Source organism: Halichoerus grypus, chromosome 1 (assembly GCF_964656455.1).
Source record: "Halichoerus grypus chromosome 1, mHalGry1.hap1.1, whole genome shotgun sequence".
Classification (NCBI taxonomy): Eukaryota; Metazoa; Chordata; class Mammalia; order Carnivora; family Phocidae; genus Halichoerus; species Halichoerus grypus.
In genome coordinates this window covers 206,984,099-206,997,749 of record NC_135712.1, presented here as the reverse complement: position 1 = coordinate 206,997,749, position 13,651 = coordinate 206,984,099, and the positions used below count along the sequence as shown (strand labels likewise).

At 57.1% G+C, this 13,651-nt stretch overlaps 1 protein-coding gene across 4 annotated transcripts in view; it reads left to right on the top strand.

The window, feature by feature from the left end:
• Window positions 1-13,651, top strand: part of CC2D1A (coiled-coil and C2 domain containing 1A) — a 15,004-nt gene extending 1,353 nt beyond the window's left edge. The window contains exons 2-29 of one of the 4 annotated variants that reach the window (XM_078054637.1): window positions 133-268; window positions 1,851-1,966; window positions 2,061-2,126; window positions 2,382-2,516; window positions 2,615-2,849; window positions 5,434-5,558; window positions 5,892-5,964; window positions 6,112-6,183; window positions 6,294-6,424; window positions 6,503-6,575; window positions 7,242-7,375; window positions 7,729-7,840; window positions 7,922-8,094; window positions 8,818-8,940; window positions 9,027-9,085; window positions 9,177-9,293; window positions 10,543-10,616; window positions 10,691-10,749; window positions 10,865-10,916; window positions 11,041-11,140; window positions 11,221-11,311; window positions 11,628-11,765; window positions 11,871-11,932; window positions 12,509-12,572; window positions 12,667-12,793; window positions 12,867-12,943; window positions 13,043-13,090; window positions 13,167-13,651. In XM_078054637.1, coding sequence (XP_077910763.1) covers window positions 133-268; window positions 1,851-1,966; window positions 2,061-2,126; window positions 2,382-2,516; window positions 2,615-2,849; window positions 5,434-5,558; window positions 5,892-5,964; window positions 6,112-6,183; window positions 6,294-6,424; window positions 6,503-6,575; window positions 7,242-7,375; window positions 7,729-7,840; window positions 7,922-8,094; window positions 8,818-8,940; window positions 9,027-9,085; window positions 9,177-9,293; window positions 10,543-10,616; window positions 10,691-10,749; window positions 10,865-10,916; window positions 11,041-11,140; window positions 11,221-11,311; window positions 11,628-11,765; window positions 11,871-11,932; window positions 12,509-12,572; window positions 12,667-12,793; window positions 12,867-12,943; window positions 13,043-13,090; window positions 13,167-13,187 — 2,793 coding nt within the window. In that variant the 3' untranslated portion in view covers window positions 13,188-13,651. Of the gene's footprint in view, window positions 1-132; window positions 269-1,850; window positions 1,967-2,060; window positions 2,127-2,381; window positions 2,517-2,614; window positions 2,850-5,433; window positions 5,559-5,891; window positions 5,965-6,111; window positions 6,184-6,293; window positions 6,425-6,502; window positions 6,576-7,241; window positions 7,376-7,725; window positions 7,841-7,921; window positions 8,095-8,817; window positions 8,941-9,026; window positions 9,086-9,176; window positions 9,294-10,542; window positions 10,617-10,690; window positions 10,750-10,864; window positions 10,917-11,040; window positions 11,141-11,220; window positions 11,312-11,627; window positions 11,766-11,867; window positions 11,933-12,508; window positions 12,573-12,666; window positions 12,794-12,866; window positions 12,944-13,042; window positions 13,091-13,166 lie in introns of all 4 variants that reach the window. The other 3 variants (XM_036066466.2, XM_036066465.2, XM_036066464.2) reach the window with 3 other exon arrangements.

Below are 13,651 nucleotides of genomic sequence, written 5' to 3'. Positions count from 1 at the left end.
CCCCAGGGAAAATGACTTTCCCCAGGAGGTCTGGGTTTCCTTCCTCCTGAGGGAACTCTGGGTCCATCCTGGCTGCCTCTGGCCAGGTGGGGTGCATTCCGAGGTCTGACTGGACCCTTGCTCTTCCCTCAGCTGGGCCTGCTGGTTGACATCTCCCCAGACGGCCTGATGATCCCTGAAGATGGAGTTAACGATGAGGAACTGGAGGCCGAGTTCTTGGCCTTGGTTGGGGGCCAGCCCCAAGTCCTGGAGAAGCTCAAAGGCAAAGGTGAGACTCTCAACACACCCCTGAACATTTTCTGAGCTCCTGCTGTGGGCAGGGCTCAGCGCTGGGTCCTGGGGAGAAGGAGGAGAGGAGACAGAGAAGGTCTTTGCCCTCCTGGAACCCACAGCCTGGGTAAAAGGTTAAGTGATCAACTCTGGACCCAGGGTGAGGGTTCAAATCCCAGCTCTGCCACTTACTGGCTGTGTGACTTGATGAGTCCCAGCATCTCTGTGGGCCTCAGTTTCCCCGTCTGTAAAATGGGAATAATGACTGCACTTAATCACAGGAGTTACTCTTCTAGTGTTCATAAAGCACTTCACACAGGGTCTAGCATTTCCTCCAGCTTGCAGTCCCCGTGATGAGGGCTGGGATGAGGGAAGCACAGAGTGATGGGAGAGACCTGTGAGCTGGGGCCAGATGCCCGCAAGAGGCACCCACAGTAAGGAGGGCCAGGTGAAGAGCTGGGAAGCACTTTTGGGAGAGGCCCCAGCACCTGCAAAAGCCCCCTAGGGGAGGTGGCAGGGGGCAGCAACTCTGTAGTGGGCAGTGGGGCTGGAGCTCCGAGGGCAAACAGAACCTTTATACTTTTCCGCTGATTCAGTCAACCCTCACTATTGATGAATTCCATATTTGTGAATTCCCCTACGGGCTAAACTTTATTTGTAACACCCAAATCAATACTTGGGGAGCTTTTGCAATTATTGGCAGGCATGCACAGAGCTGCCGGAAGTTGGAGTCGCTCTTGTCCCGGGGCATGCTGTAAACAAGTGTCCTTTCCCCAGTCTGTGTAAGGCTGCATTTTCTTTCATTTTGGTGCTTTTTGTTGGTGATTTTACGCTTCAAAACGGCCCCCAAGTGTAGGGCTTAGTGCTGTCTCGTGTCTCTAAGAGCAAGAAGGCTGTGATGTATCTTATGGAAAAAGACGTAACAGATGAGCTTCGTTCAGACATGAGTTACAGTACTGCTCTTGGCCTTGAGTTCGGGGTTCACAAATCAACAATATATACTTAAAAAGGTGTCATTAGATAGAAACACACATAAAGCAAGGTTATGTATTGACTGGTTGACAAAAATGTTGTGCCCAGAGGCTTATGGGACCCGAACCTTGTATTTCCTCCAGGGACCGTGGTCCAGTGTTCCCTAAGTCAGCGTTTAAGGCAGTTTTATAGAACAGAACTAACGCACATAATGAGGATAACTCAAATAACAAACTGCTGACCACATGCTGTTCTGGAGCTTCATTTATCTTTAGTTCCCACAACTGACCTGTGAGAGAGAAACTGTTGTCCTCGTCCGATAGATGGGGAAGACTGAGTCCCAGAGAGGGCAAGTGACTTGCCCAGGGCTCCAAAGTGAGAAAGCTGCGAAGCCAGGGTGCCGAATCGGGCTTGATAAGGGAGAGACGAGGCGGGCGAGATCTGCGGGGATCGGGATCATACCTGGTGGGCCCGAGGGCCGTGGGGTGCCATGGAAGGGCCGGGAGGGGGACATGCTGCCCTAGTCCTTGGGGTCATGGGTAACCGGGATGGGAGGCTGGGGACTCTTGAAGGATCCCAGTCCAGCTGGGGCCTCTACCTACCGCCAGGCCCCCTGCCCATGGAGGCTATTGACAAGATGGCCAGCCTGTGCATGAGAGACCCGGATGAGGGTGAGGATGAGGGTACGGACGAGGAGGATGTGGAGGCTGATGATGACCTGCTGGTGAGCACCCGGGGCAAGGCAGGGGGCCTCCCGCGCTGTCATTGCGCCATCCAGCGGGCCCTCATGCTCGGCCCCCGGCCGTGTGCCCCTGCAGGCAGAGCTGAACGAGGTCCTTGGGGAGGCACAGAAGACTGTGGAGTCCCACCCTCCTGTGGCTCAGGTATAGCCCAGCAACCCGCTCCGCATAGCCCAGAGTTGGAGGCCTTCCCTGGCCTCTCGGCCATGTTACCTTGGGCAGGTGACATGACACCTCTGAGACCGGAGGGGGATGATGATTTCCTCCTGGCCGGGGGGTGGGGTGGGACAGCTGGCCCAGGGGCAACATGCCTGGTGTGTGGGAGGCACTTGGCAAGGGAGCTCTTGGGGAGAACTCAGGTGGGGTCCCACCCAGACCATGCCCCGGTCCCTCCTGCAGCCGAAGGCCACAGCCCCCCGCCCAGGGGTGGAGGCCACCTTGCAGGAGAGGCTGGCCCTCTACCAGACAGCGATCGAAAGCGCTAGGCAAGCTGGAGATGGTGCCAAGATGCGGCGCTACGACCGGGGGCTTAAGGTGAGCGGGCAGGTGATGGGAGAGTGCTGGGACCCTACCACAGCCCACTGCACCCAGCTCCAGGCTCCTCTAAAACCCACTTTCACACCTTCTCTCAGACACTCGAAAACCTGCTGGCCTCCGTCCAGAAGGGTAACGCCATCGATGAAGGGGACATCCCGCCACCTGTGGCAGTGGGGAAGGGCCCGGCAGCCACGCCCAGCCACTCTCCGGCGCCCACGCCTCCGGCCTCTGCAAACCAGCCAGTCCCAGAGCCCAGGGTCATGGTAGGAGGCCCTCCTTCCACGGCTCCAGCCACATCCATAGGCTTGGCTAAGCCCCAGCTTCCTCCAGGTAGGCCAAGGGCAAGGCTGGGCTGACATGGGATTTGCGGGGGTGGTATTCAGCAGTTGGCCATTTTGTGGGGGTGCTGACTCATTCATTCATTAGATATTCATTCATTCATTCATTCATTCATTGAGCGCGAGCAAACGGTGGGGAGGGGCAGAGGGAGAGAGAGAATCCCAACTCTGCACTGAGCACAGAGCCCAAGGCAGGGATCAATCCCACAGCCCGGAGATCATGACCTGAGCTGAAATCAGGAACCGAACGCTTAACCAACCAACTGAGCCACCCAGGCTCCCCAATTGTTAGATATTCTTAACACCCCTCCTCTTCCTAGGTCCTCATGCCTCTGGAGTTCACGGATACCTTTTGTGTGTGTGTGGTGGTATAATACATATAACATAACATTGGCCGTTGTAACCATTTTTTAGTGTGCAGTTAACTGAGTGGTGTGTAGCACATTCACACAGTGTGGTGCAACCACCACCCCTATCTTTTTCCAAAGATTTTTCATTATCGCAAACAACTCTGTTCCCATGAAACACTAACTCCCCCATTCTCCCTCCCCCCAGCCCCTGGCCCCCACCATCCGCTCTCTGTCTGTGATTTTGCCTCTCCTAGATACTTCGTGTAAGTAGAACCACACGCTAGTTGTCCTTTTGGGTCCAGCTTCTTTCACTTAGTGTAATACTGCAGCATGCGTCAGAGTTCCGCTCCTTTTGAGGGCTACCATTCTCACGCAGAGAGTTGTAAGTGGATAATTTCCAAGCCCTCAGCTTGTCTGTCTTCTCTCCTAAAACTCACCTGCTGGAGGTTTTCCAACCTCCCAAGAGGTTTTCCTTCTCGGGTGGCCCTCCTCCCACTATGGGAAAGGAGTGCCCCCCCCCCCCCCTTCTAGAATATCAACACGGGCTCTGCCCCAGAGGCAGACACTCCCCAAGCGAACCAAAGAGACACTTAAAACTGGGCTGGCCCGGTTGAGGAAGTAAACAGCAGGTCTAAATCTTTCCACAGCCAGACTGGTTTCTAAGCTGTTGTTTTGGCAAAGGTCAAGGAGGATTGTTGGAAATCACCACCTGAACTTCTCCACCAAAATCACCAAAACGTTTCTCACCACGGGGTTTTGGCACATAGGTTGGCAGGGGTTCAGGGGATCCCCCGACAGGGTGATGACAAGACTTCGCCTCTTGCCATCTGTTTGTTGGTGTGAAGCAGGTTTCTTTATGCTTTAAAAAAAGAAAACAGGGAAGTTGGGAAAGAATAAACCAGGAAACAGGAGTTAATTGGTAGAGCCCCGACCATGTCAGGCAAGAGGTGCCTTGCTCATAAAATTTTACTCTTGGTATATAAAAATTCTTCATCCAGAAGCTTGATATATTTAGGCTTTGCTCAGTTGCGTGCTAAAAATACCCATGATTCAACCTGGAAAAGCATTTTCTTAACTCAGAGACTTGCAATGATAGGACATAAAACCAGGCAAAAGTCAAGGTGTTTAGCTTCAACCTACGGACAGCTTTTCAGGCAACTACACCTAAACTTAAAGCTGTAAGTGCAGTTGTCAGTCTGAGAAAGTACAACGCATGCGGCTTTCCAGGCGTTTCTAGGATTTGTGGACCCTGGATGGTGTATCTATTACACTTTGTTTTTTTATACCAAAAATTGCACGGATTGCTTTCTGTTTAGAGATACTTCCCCTGAAAACCTATTGAACTGTATTATTTGATCCTGTAACGAACACACCGAAAAGAAGCTTAACTCTTTGTTTCTTCACTTTGCCAATGCACTGCAGGGATGGATTTTGGTTACAAGTGTACAATAGGGGGGTCAAGAAAAGACTTTCAAGCACCCACATTTACAGTTGACCCTTGAACAACGCAGCTTTGAACTGAGCGGGTCACTATTTCTTTGATTAACAGAGTACAACACTGTATATTTCCTCATTGTGGCTTTCCTAGTATCATTTTCTTTAGCTTACTATATTATAAGAACATGGTATATAATGCACATAACATACAAAATGTGTAGATCGACTGCCTTTATCATTGATAATGCTTCCAGTCAATAGTAAGCTATAATAGTGAAGTTTTGGGGGAGTCAAAGTAGATTTTCAACTGTGTGGCGGGAGGGCTGTTGGCACCCTTAACCCCCACATTGTTCAAGGGTCAACTGAATGCTACTGAACTGTATACTTAGAAAGGGTTAAGATGGAGAATTTCAGGGGCGCCTGGGTGGCTCAGTCTGTTAAGCATCTGCCTTCAGCTCAAGTCATGATCCCAGGGTCCTGGGATCAAGCCCCACATCTGGCTCTCTGCTCGGTGGGGAGGCTGCTTCTCCCTCTCCCAAATAAAATCTTAAGAAAAAAAACAAAAGATGGTGAATTTCATGTGTATTTTGCCACAATTGAAAAGAAAGAAATGAAGGGGCGCCTGGCCGGCTCAGTCCGTAGAGCACGAGACTCTTGATCTCAGGGTCATGAGTTTAAGCCCCACGTTGAGGGGCTCCCTCTGACCCTCTGCTCTCTCTCTTTCTCTCCAAAATAAATATACGAAATCTTAAAAAAAAGAAATGGTTCATACGCTGTTCCCCCTTCCAGGTCCCTGCAGCCCCGGCCCCCTGGCCCAGTTGCAGAGCCGCCAGCGTGAATATAAGTTGGCTGCCCTCCACGCCAAGCAGCAGGGAGATACTGCCGCTGCCACCAGACACTTCCGTGTGGCCAAGGTGCGTGCAGATGGGCGGACGGGGTCGGAGGGCAAAGACAGGATGCTCCTGGCTTTGCATGGTGGCCAAGAGCAGGAGGTCTGCAGTCACCCAGGCCCACATTTAAATCCTGGCTCTCAGTCACTCCAGAGCTGTAGTTTGCTGTACCTCTTAAAGCCCCAGTTTACCCTGTCTGTGAAATGGGCTTAAATATTGGAAGGGGCTTAAAGCAAGATGGTGCAGAGGAATGGATAGAGCTGGGGGTCCTCTGTCAAATGGTGGGGCACAGAGGCTCCCCACAGGGTCCTGGCCCCCAGCTGCAGCCTCCTCCCCTGATCTCCTTCTTTCTGTCAGAGCTTCGATGCCGTCTTAGAGGCCCTGAGCCGGGGGGAGCCTGTGGACCTGTCCCGCCTGCCACCTCCCCCTGGTGAGAACCCTACCCTGGTCACCCTTCAGAACTTGATGCTGCCACCCTCACTGGTCACCTAGGAACCCCCTCAGGCCACAGGAGCCTGGGGTGGGGGAGGGGGTGCCCAAGCAAGACCCTCATTGGACTGGACCTCTCTGCCCTCAGACCAGCTGCCCCCAGACCCACCGTCATCACCACTGCAGCCTCCAGCTCCCACCACGGTGCCCTCCACGCCAGGTAGGCTCCTGGAACCCTGTGTGACGGGCAGGCCAGGGCAGGACAGTCTCTCTCCTTCCCAAGACTCTTAACCCGGCCCCTCTGCCTCCCGCCGCCCCCGTCTGCCCCAGAGGTTCCCCCACCTCCGCGGACTCTCCTGGAGGCACTGGAGCAGCGGATGGGGCGATACCACATGGCTGCAGCCCAGGCCAAGAGCAAAGGGGACCAGCGGAAGGCTCGCATGCATGAGCGCATCGTCAAGGTGTGTGGGGGCCCGGTGGGCAGGGAGATGGCCCCTGGAGACCTGGCCCACATAACCCTGATATTGTGTCCGCTGCAGCAATACCAAGATGCCATCCGAGCCCACAAGGCCGGCCGAGCAGTAGATGTGGCTGAACTGCCGGTGCCCCCAGGTAGGCACTGCCCCTCCCCCTAGCCCTCTGGCCTCTGAGCATGGTACAGGCCCAGGGGGCTCTTTGCTACGCATTCAGGAATTCTGCAAACTTGTTAGACGATTGGTAGCTTAAAGTTGGGTCACAGTAGGGTGTTTATACCCTGGCAATGGGCAGACACTAAAAATCAAGGGGGTTTATTGGGAGAACCTATTCATCAGCCCACCATCATCTGATCCCTCCATTTCTTCTTTGTTCAACTCACTCTTTCCTAGTCATCTGCTCTCAGTTTTACACATACCTACTTAGCCTCCCAGGGGTTTGGGGGGTCTCCTCTGGATTCTCAGAGCTGCCTGTGTGTCCCCCATGAGAGCAGTTATCACTTAGCACCTTGGTCCCCTGGGAATCCCCCCAGGCCTGTGACCACCTCTTGGGCCCAGTACCCCACCTCATCTAGTGCTAGCTTGTTGGAGTCTGGGGGTCAAGGCCCAGGGTCAGGTGAGAGGCACCAAGAGGCACGAGGGAGGTTGGAACGATCTGGTGTCTACACAGAAGCAGCAGGAGCTCCTTCCTGGATTCAAAGTATATCCAAAGCCCTGAGGCTCCTTAGGAGGGAGAGGAACCCACGTTCTCCACCATAATGGCATGGGTCTCTCCCTCCTGACTGGGTCCTGACTGGCCGCCCAGGCTTTCCCCCCATCCAGGGCCTGGAGGCCACTGAGCCCACCCAGCAGAGCCTGGTGGGGGTCCTGGAAACTGCCATGAAGCTGGCCAACCAGGATGAAGGCCCAGAGGATGAAGAGGATGAGGAACCTAAGAAGGTGTGAGGGGCTGGGGTCTTGGGGTGAGGCAGGGAGCGGCAGCAAAGCAAAATCCTGACACTGGGGAAGAACTGGCCTTATCCCCGCCCTGCCTCTTCCCAGCTGTGTGGCCATAGGCAGGCCATTTTGCTCTCTGATCCTGTCTCCTCATCTGTAAAGTGGATGTGGTGACAGTCTCTGTGTCCCAGGGCTGTTGCAAAGATTCAACGAGAACGGGACCATAGGTTGCATTCAGTGCTGAGGAAACGGCAACTAAGACGGTCCTTGCTGTCAGCATCAGGCCCTGACCCTGTGGGGAGTGGAACCACTGCAGGCACTGGGAGAGCTCTGACTTCCTCTCCCTCCCTCAGCAGCCCACCAGCCCTCCGGCCCCCATGGCCCAGCCCAAGGCCCCACCCTCAAGGGCACCCCAGTCAGGCTCCGCCCCAGCAGCCAAAACAGCCCCCAAGGGCACATCCACCAGAGGTAGGTATGCCCTCCCCTCCCTGGCTGCCCATTGCTTGGCCCTGGGCTGGGCAGCACCCATCGACACCCCGGTACCCACAGCCCAGCAGCAGCTGGCCTTCCTGGAGGGCCGCAAGAAGCAGCTCCTGCAGGCCGCGCTGCGAGCCAAGCAGAAGAATGATGTAGAGGGTGCCAAGATGCACCTGCGCCAGGCCAAGGGGCTGGAGCCCATGCTGGAGGCCTCACGCAACGGGCTGCCTGTGGACATCGCCAAGGTGAACTCTCTAGGCCTGCTGGACTTTCCCAGGCACCCACCCATGGGGCTCTGGCCACTTAGCCATGAGCCTGGGAGTATATTAGGGTTCAGGCGAAGCTGCTATAACAAATAGGTCCCCCTAAGACAGTGGCTGAAAGAAGACAGACATATTTCTTGCATGTAATGCTCAGGGCAGTCTGGGCTCTGAAAGACAAAGCCCGCTAGGGCCCAGGTTCCTTCCATCTTGTTGCTCTGCCACACCCTAGGAGGTCATCTTGGTCCACATGGTCAGAGTGGGTTGATGCCCTGTCATCATTCAGCCCATGGGAAGTGGTGAGAGAAAGAAAGGGCAAGGCAAGCAGTTGCCTTTAAAGGAAGTGACATGGTGTGCCATCACTTCTGCTCACCTTCCACTGGCCGGGACTGAGTCACATGGCATACCCAGCTGCAAGGGATGCTGGGATATATAGTCTCTTGGCCGTGTGCCTAGCTAGAACTCCATTACTAGGGAAGAGAGGGTAAGGATCACATTTGGGGGAAACAGTTAACAGAGGCTGCCACTTTGGGAAGGACTGTCCACTTTTCTCTTTGCACCACTTGTCACCTTGGAGAAGAAGAAAGACCAGGGCAGGGGCAAAACAGTGGTCCAAGAAGTCTTCTCCAGGGATGGTTGACATTTCCATGGCTGGGCCTGTTCGTTGCTGACCAGCAGTCCCCTCCCCATGATCCTTGTCTTCCTCAGGTGCCACCCGCCCCTGTCAACAAGGACGACTTCTCTCTGGTCCAGCGGCCCGGCCCAGGTCTGTCTCAGGAGTCTGCCCGGCGCTACGGTGAACTCACCAAGCTCATAAGGCAGCAGCACGAGGTGAGGCGGGCCCCCAGCCCGGCTCAGCGGGCCTCCCCCAGGGTCATGGCCCCCCAACCCTCCCCTCACTGTCTCCTGCTCTTCAGATGTGCCTGAACCACTCTAACCAGTTCACCCACCTGGGCAACATTGCCGAAACCAGCAAGTAAGTGCCCCTGTCCCCACCTCTGCCAGACATTTGCACCCCCAACCCACCCCTGGGACTAGGGACCTGAGCAGGGCTCTCTCGGTGGCAGGTTTGAGAAGCTGGCAGAGGACTGTAAGCGGAGCATGGAGATTCTGAAGCAGGCATTTGCCCGGGGTCTCCCCACGCCCACTGCCCGCTTTGAGCAGAGAACCTTCAGCGTCATCAAGTAAGGCCCTGATGCCCCTTGGCCCAGATGCCCCTTTGGAGAGGGGTTTGCACTCCCCAGAAACCAGCAGAAGACTTGCCTCTGGGGGAGAGTTTGGTTGGGTGGTGAAAGCACGGTATATGCAAGGGTCCTGAGGCAGCTGTGAGGTGCAAGTGAAGGATGGTGATGGGGTGTTGACAGTGACACATTGGGAACTGGGGAAGATCTAGTGAGTGCAGAGATGTGCCTTGTCCCAAGGCCTGGGCGAGCCCTCGGGATGGTTGTTGTTGGTCCTGCTCCTCTCAAGCCTTCCCACACCCGGGGGAGTTGGGGTCATTTTTCCCATTTATAGATGAGGTTAGGTGCAGCTACTGCAATAACCTAGGATAAGCCACACCCCTCACCCCGGCTCCCCGCCACCTCGCCTCCATCCACTGTCCCCATTTTGCTCGCCTCCTGCCACACAGGCCTCTTTTTGGTCCCCAGACGGACCAACCGTGTTCCTCCTCGGGGCCTTTGCACCAGCTGTTTCCTCTGCCTAGACCCGCTTCCCCAGGTCTCCATGTAGCAGCACCTTCCCAGCATCCAGAATCACCTGTGTGATGTCTCCTCCCCTGAGAGGCCCTCCTTGACCACTCTGTCTACAGCAGCCCTTCCTGAGCACACTCCACTCTCTCCCCTATTTTAATTCTCTGCAGGATTGCTTTGTTTCTCTATTTATATATTCATTGGTCCTGTGTTCACTCAGCTAGCTTGGGCCCCGTGAACCCAGGGATGGGGTCCGTCTCACTTACTTCCATATCCCCAGCAGCGAGGACACCGGCAGACACATAGTAGGGGCTCCAGAAATAGTGCTAAATGAAGGGAAGGTCCCCTGGCAGCTAGGGCACTCACTGGCTGGTACATGGTAGCTCAAGAAATGTCAGATGAAGCGAATAAAGAAGACCCCATAGCAGCTGGGGCACTGGATGATGAATATTAGGGACCCCCGAAATGTTAAATGAAGGAAAGCTCCCCCGGCCCTGAGGCCACCGGCTGGCACAGAGTGGGTCCCAGATAGATCTGTGCAGACTGAAGAAAGGTCTCAAAAATTAGCCATTGGCAGAACTGGACAAAGAACTCCCGGTCTGTCTGATTCTAAATCAGCCCAGGAGCTGATACACCCGCAAAGGCCAGCAGGGGGTTTGTTCCCTGGCCCCGCGGAGGGAAGAGAAGGCCAGCAGGCGTTGGGGCTCATGTGCCTCTGTCTCCCCACCTGCCCTCCCTGAAGGATCTTCCCCGACCTCAGCAGCAACGACATGCTCCTGTTCATCGTGAAGGGGATCAACTTGCCCACGCCCCCAGGTGAGGGGCGGCAGACTGGGGTCAGGGCTGAGGGACTGCCCCTCTGCCCAGCTCTGACCCTTGTCTGCCCACAGGGCTGTCTCCCAGTGACCTGGATGTCTTTGTTCGGTTTGACTTCCCCTATCCCAATGTGGTATGTGGAGAGCCAAGGAGGGATGGACTCAAGCCTCATCGGGCTGGGAATGGGTGGGCAGGGGGCCAGGGGAGGCCCCAGCCCCTAAGCTTCCCTGCCTCCTATTCGGCTGCAGGAAGAAGCTCAGAAAGACAAGACCGGTGTGATTAAGAACACAGACTCCCCCGGTGAGCTGAGCGGAGGCTGAGCGGAGGCGGGAGGCACCCCAGCCCCATGCAGCGAGAACATGAGACCATAGCCTGACCCCTCCCTCTTTCCTCTTCACCCGCCCCGTCCTCATTCCCTGAGTAGAGTTCAAGGAGCAGTTCAAACTCTGCATCAATCGCAGCCACCGGGGCTTCCGAAGGGCCATCCAGACCAAAGGCATCAAATTTGAAGTGGTCCACAAGGGGTGAGCTGGGGGTGCTGGGTGGACTCTGGGGGAGGGGGAGCTGTCCTGGGCCAACCATCCTGTCCCCTTCACACACGCAGGGGGCTGTTCAAGACTGACCGGGTGCTGGGCACAGCGCAGCTCAAGCTGGATGCCCTGGAGACAGCGTGCGAGGTCCGGGAGATCCTTGAGGTGAGATGTGGACATTTGTCCGAAGGCTCCAGTGTGGCTCTGTCATTTGTTAACATGACTCAAATGCTTCCTACAGGCCCTGGGCCTCCCAAGAGTCTTCTCTGCTGACCCAGACCCTCCCCCGGCAGGGGGGGGGGTGGTTCCAGACCTTCCTACTGCCCAGCCCTAAATATTCCCAGCACCCTGCTCCATTTTGACCAATTGGTATCTCAGCCATACCCAGGGGCTCATATTTTGGAAATCGCCCTGGTTCCCCCCTGATCCCGACCCGGGGCCTCCAGCCGCTTCTCCAGAGCCTCCCCTCATTTCCACGCAGGTCCTGGATGGTCGCAGGCCCACGGGGGGGCGGCTGGAGGTGATGGTCCGAATTCGGGAGCCCCTGACGGCCCAGCAGCTAGAGACCACAACCGAGAGGTGGCTGGTCATCGACCCCGTGCCAGCAGCTGTGTCCACAGTGAGACTCTTGCCCATCAGCAACCCCAGAGAGGGAGGCTTGGGTCGGGGGTGGAGCGGGGGCGGGAGGCGGGAATCACAGCACTGGTTCTGTCCGCTGAAGCAGGTTGCTGGGCCCAAAGCAAAGGCCCCTCCCGTGCCTGCCCCTGCGAGGGAGCCAGGGAACAGGTAGGTGGCTGGGTCAAGCCATGCTGGAGAGAAGCTCCTTCTTCCTGTCGCAGCCCCTCCCAGACAATTTCCCATCAGGCACAAATTGTAGCAGGTCTCCCCTGTGCTCCAAAACGTGTCCTGCCTCCCCTTCTCCTGAAGCATCCAGTTTAAACTTCTCAGCCTGATTTTTAAGATCTTTTGTGATATTATCAATTTACCCAGTAGTCTTCTCTCTCTCCACTTCCTCCTGTTGGCTCGTGGTTACCTACCCCTAGTTTTTACTGGCCTCTGGGCTTTTCTGTGGTCTTGCCCTGAGCACCCCTACCCACTTGGCCCCCACTCTCCTGCCCAGCTCTGACTCCTTTGGCTGCCGACTTGGCTATGGCCTCCCCTAGGAAGCCTTCCCTGACCTCCTGGCATCGCCCTGGCCTGAGTGTACAGTCATCATCCCCACTAGGTTGCGGGCTCAGCAACAGCAGGGTGGGCCTGGCTTGTCTCCTGCCATTCCCCAGTGCCCAGTGTGTCTGTTGAATTAATGGGGTCGGGGCTGGGGGGGGGGTCCTTGCTGCCCCTCACCCTTCCCCAACTCCATAGATCAGCGCGGCCCCTGCACAGCCTCAGCGTGCTGGCCTTCGATCAAGAGCGTCTGGAGCGGAAGGTGGGTGCCTGCTGTGGTGGGCTCGGTGGGGCAGGGTTGGGGGTTCCGTAGGCCCTGGGCAGGGCCATCACAGTGCCCCGCTTGGCACCCCCAGATCCTGGCCCTCAGGCAGGCGCGGCGGCCAGTGCCCCCGGAAGTGGCCCAGCAGTACCAGGACATCATCCAGCGCAGCCAGTGGCAGAGGGCGCGGCTGGAGCAGGGGGGCCCAGGCCTCCGGAGGGGTAGGGTCTCGCGGAGGGGTGTGTGGGGGCAGGCGGGGCGGCCGTCCCCATCCTGACCCGGTCCCCCCATCAGAGTACGCGGCCCAGCTGGAGCGTCAGCTGCAGTTCTACACCGAGGCCGCCCGGCGCCTGGGCAATGATGGGAGCAGGGTGAGCCAGGCGAGGGCCGGGGGGGCGGGGGGAGCGGGGGGACGCGGGGGGGTGGGCCCGGCGGCGACAGCGGCCCACTGACCACCTCTTGGCCCCCAGGAGGCCGCAAAGGAGGCACTCTACAGGCGGAACCTGGTAGAGAGTGAGGTGAGTGGCCAGGGTATGGGGTTGGGGGGGCCTGTGGCCTTGAGCACCCCCCTGACTCCCGTGGCCTCCCCCTCAGCTGCAGCGGCTCCGCAGGTGAGGGGCCAACCGGGCAGGTGGCCCGGCGCCTGGAGAGTGGGGAGCAGGCCCAAGGCCATAGCCGAGGACCAGACAAGCAGACAATCAGCGGACAGTCGGCTCCAGATGGACACATTCCCCCACTGGGTCTCCCCAACCAGGCCACAGCCTCCCTGGCAGGGGGCGTTGGGGATAGTACTGCCAGCCGGCTTGTGCCCCTTGCCCAGGCCTGGCTGGGTGGGCCCTGGACAGTCCCGTTTGCACAGCCTGGGGTGCCAGGCCCCTGGCCTGCCCCGGAGGTGGGGGGGGGCAGCTAGGACCAAGCCCCGAGGGCCCCTGCAAGCACTTTACTTCCTGTCCCTCCCCAGCCTTAACCCTGAAGCCCACCCACACCCCAAAGAAGCCGCTGAGGTCGGCCAGAGCCCCGCTGGCTCCCCAGGGCTGACACAGGGAATAAACAGCCAGGGCCACGCCTGGCTCACTCTG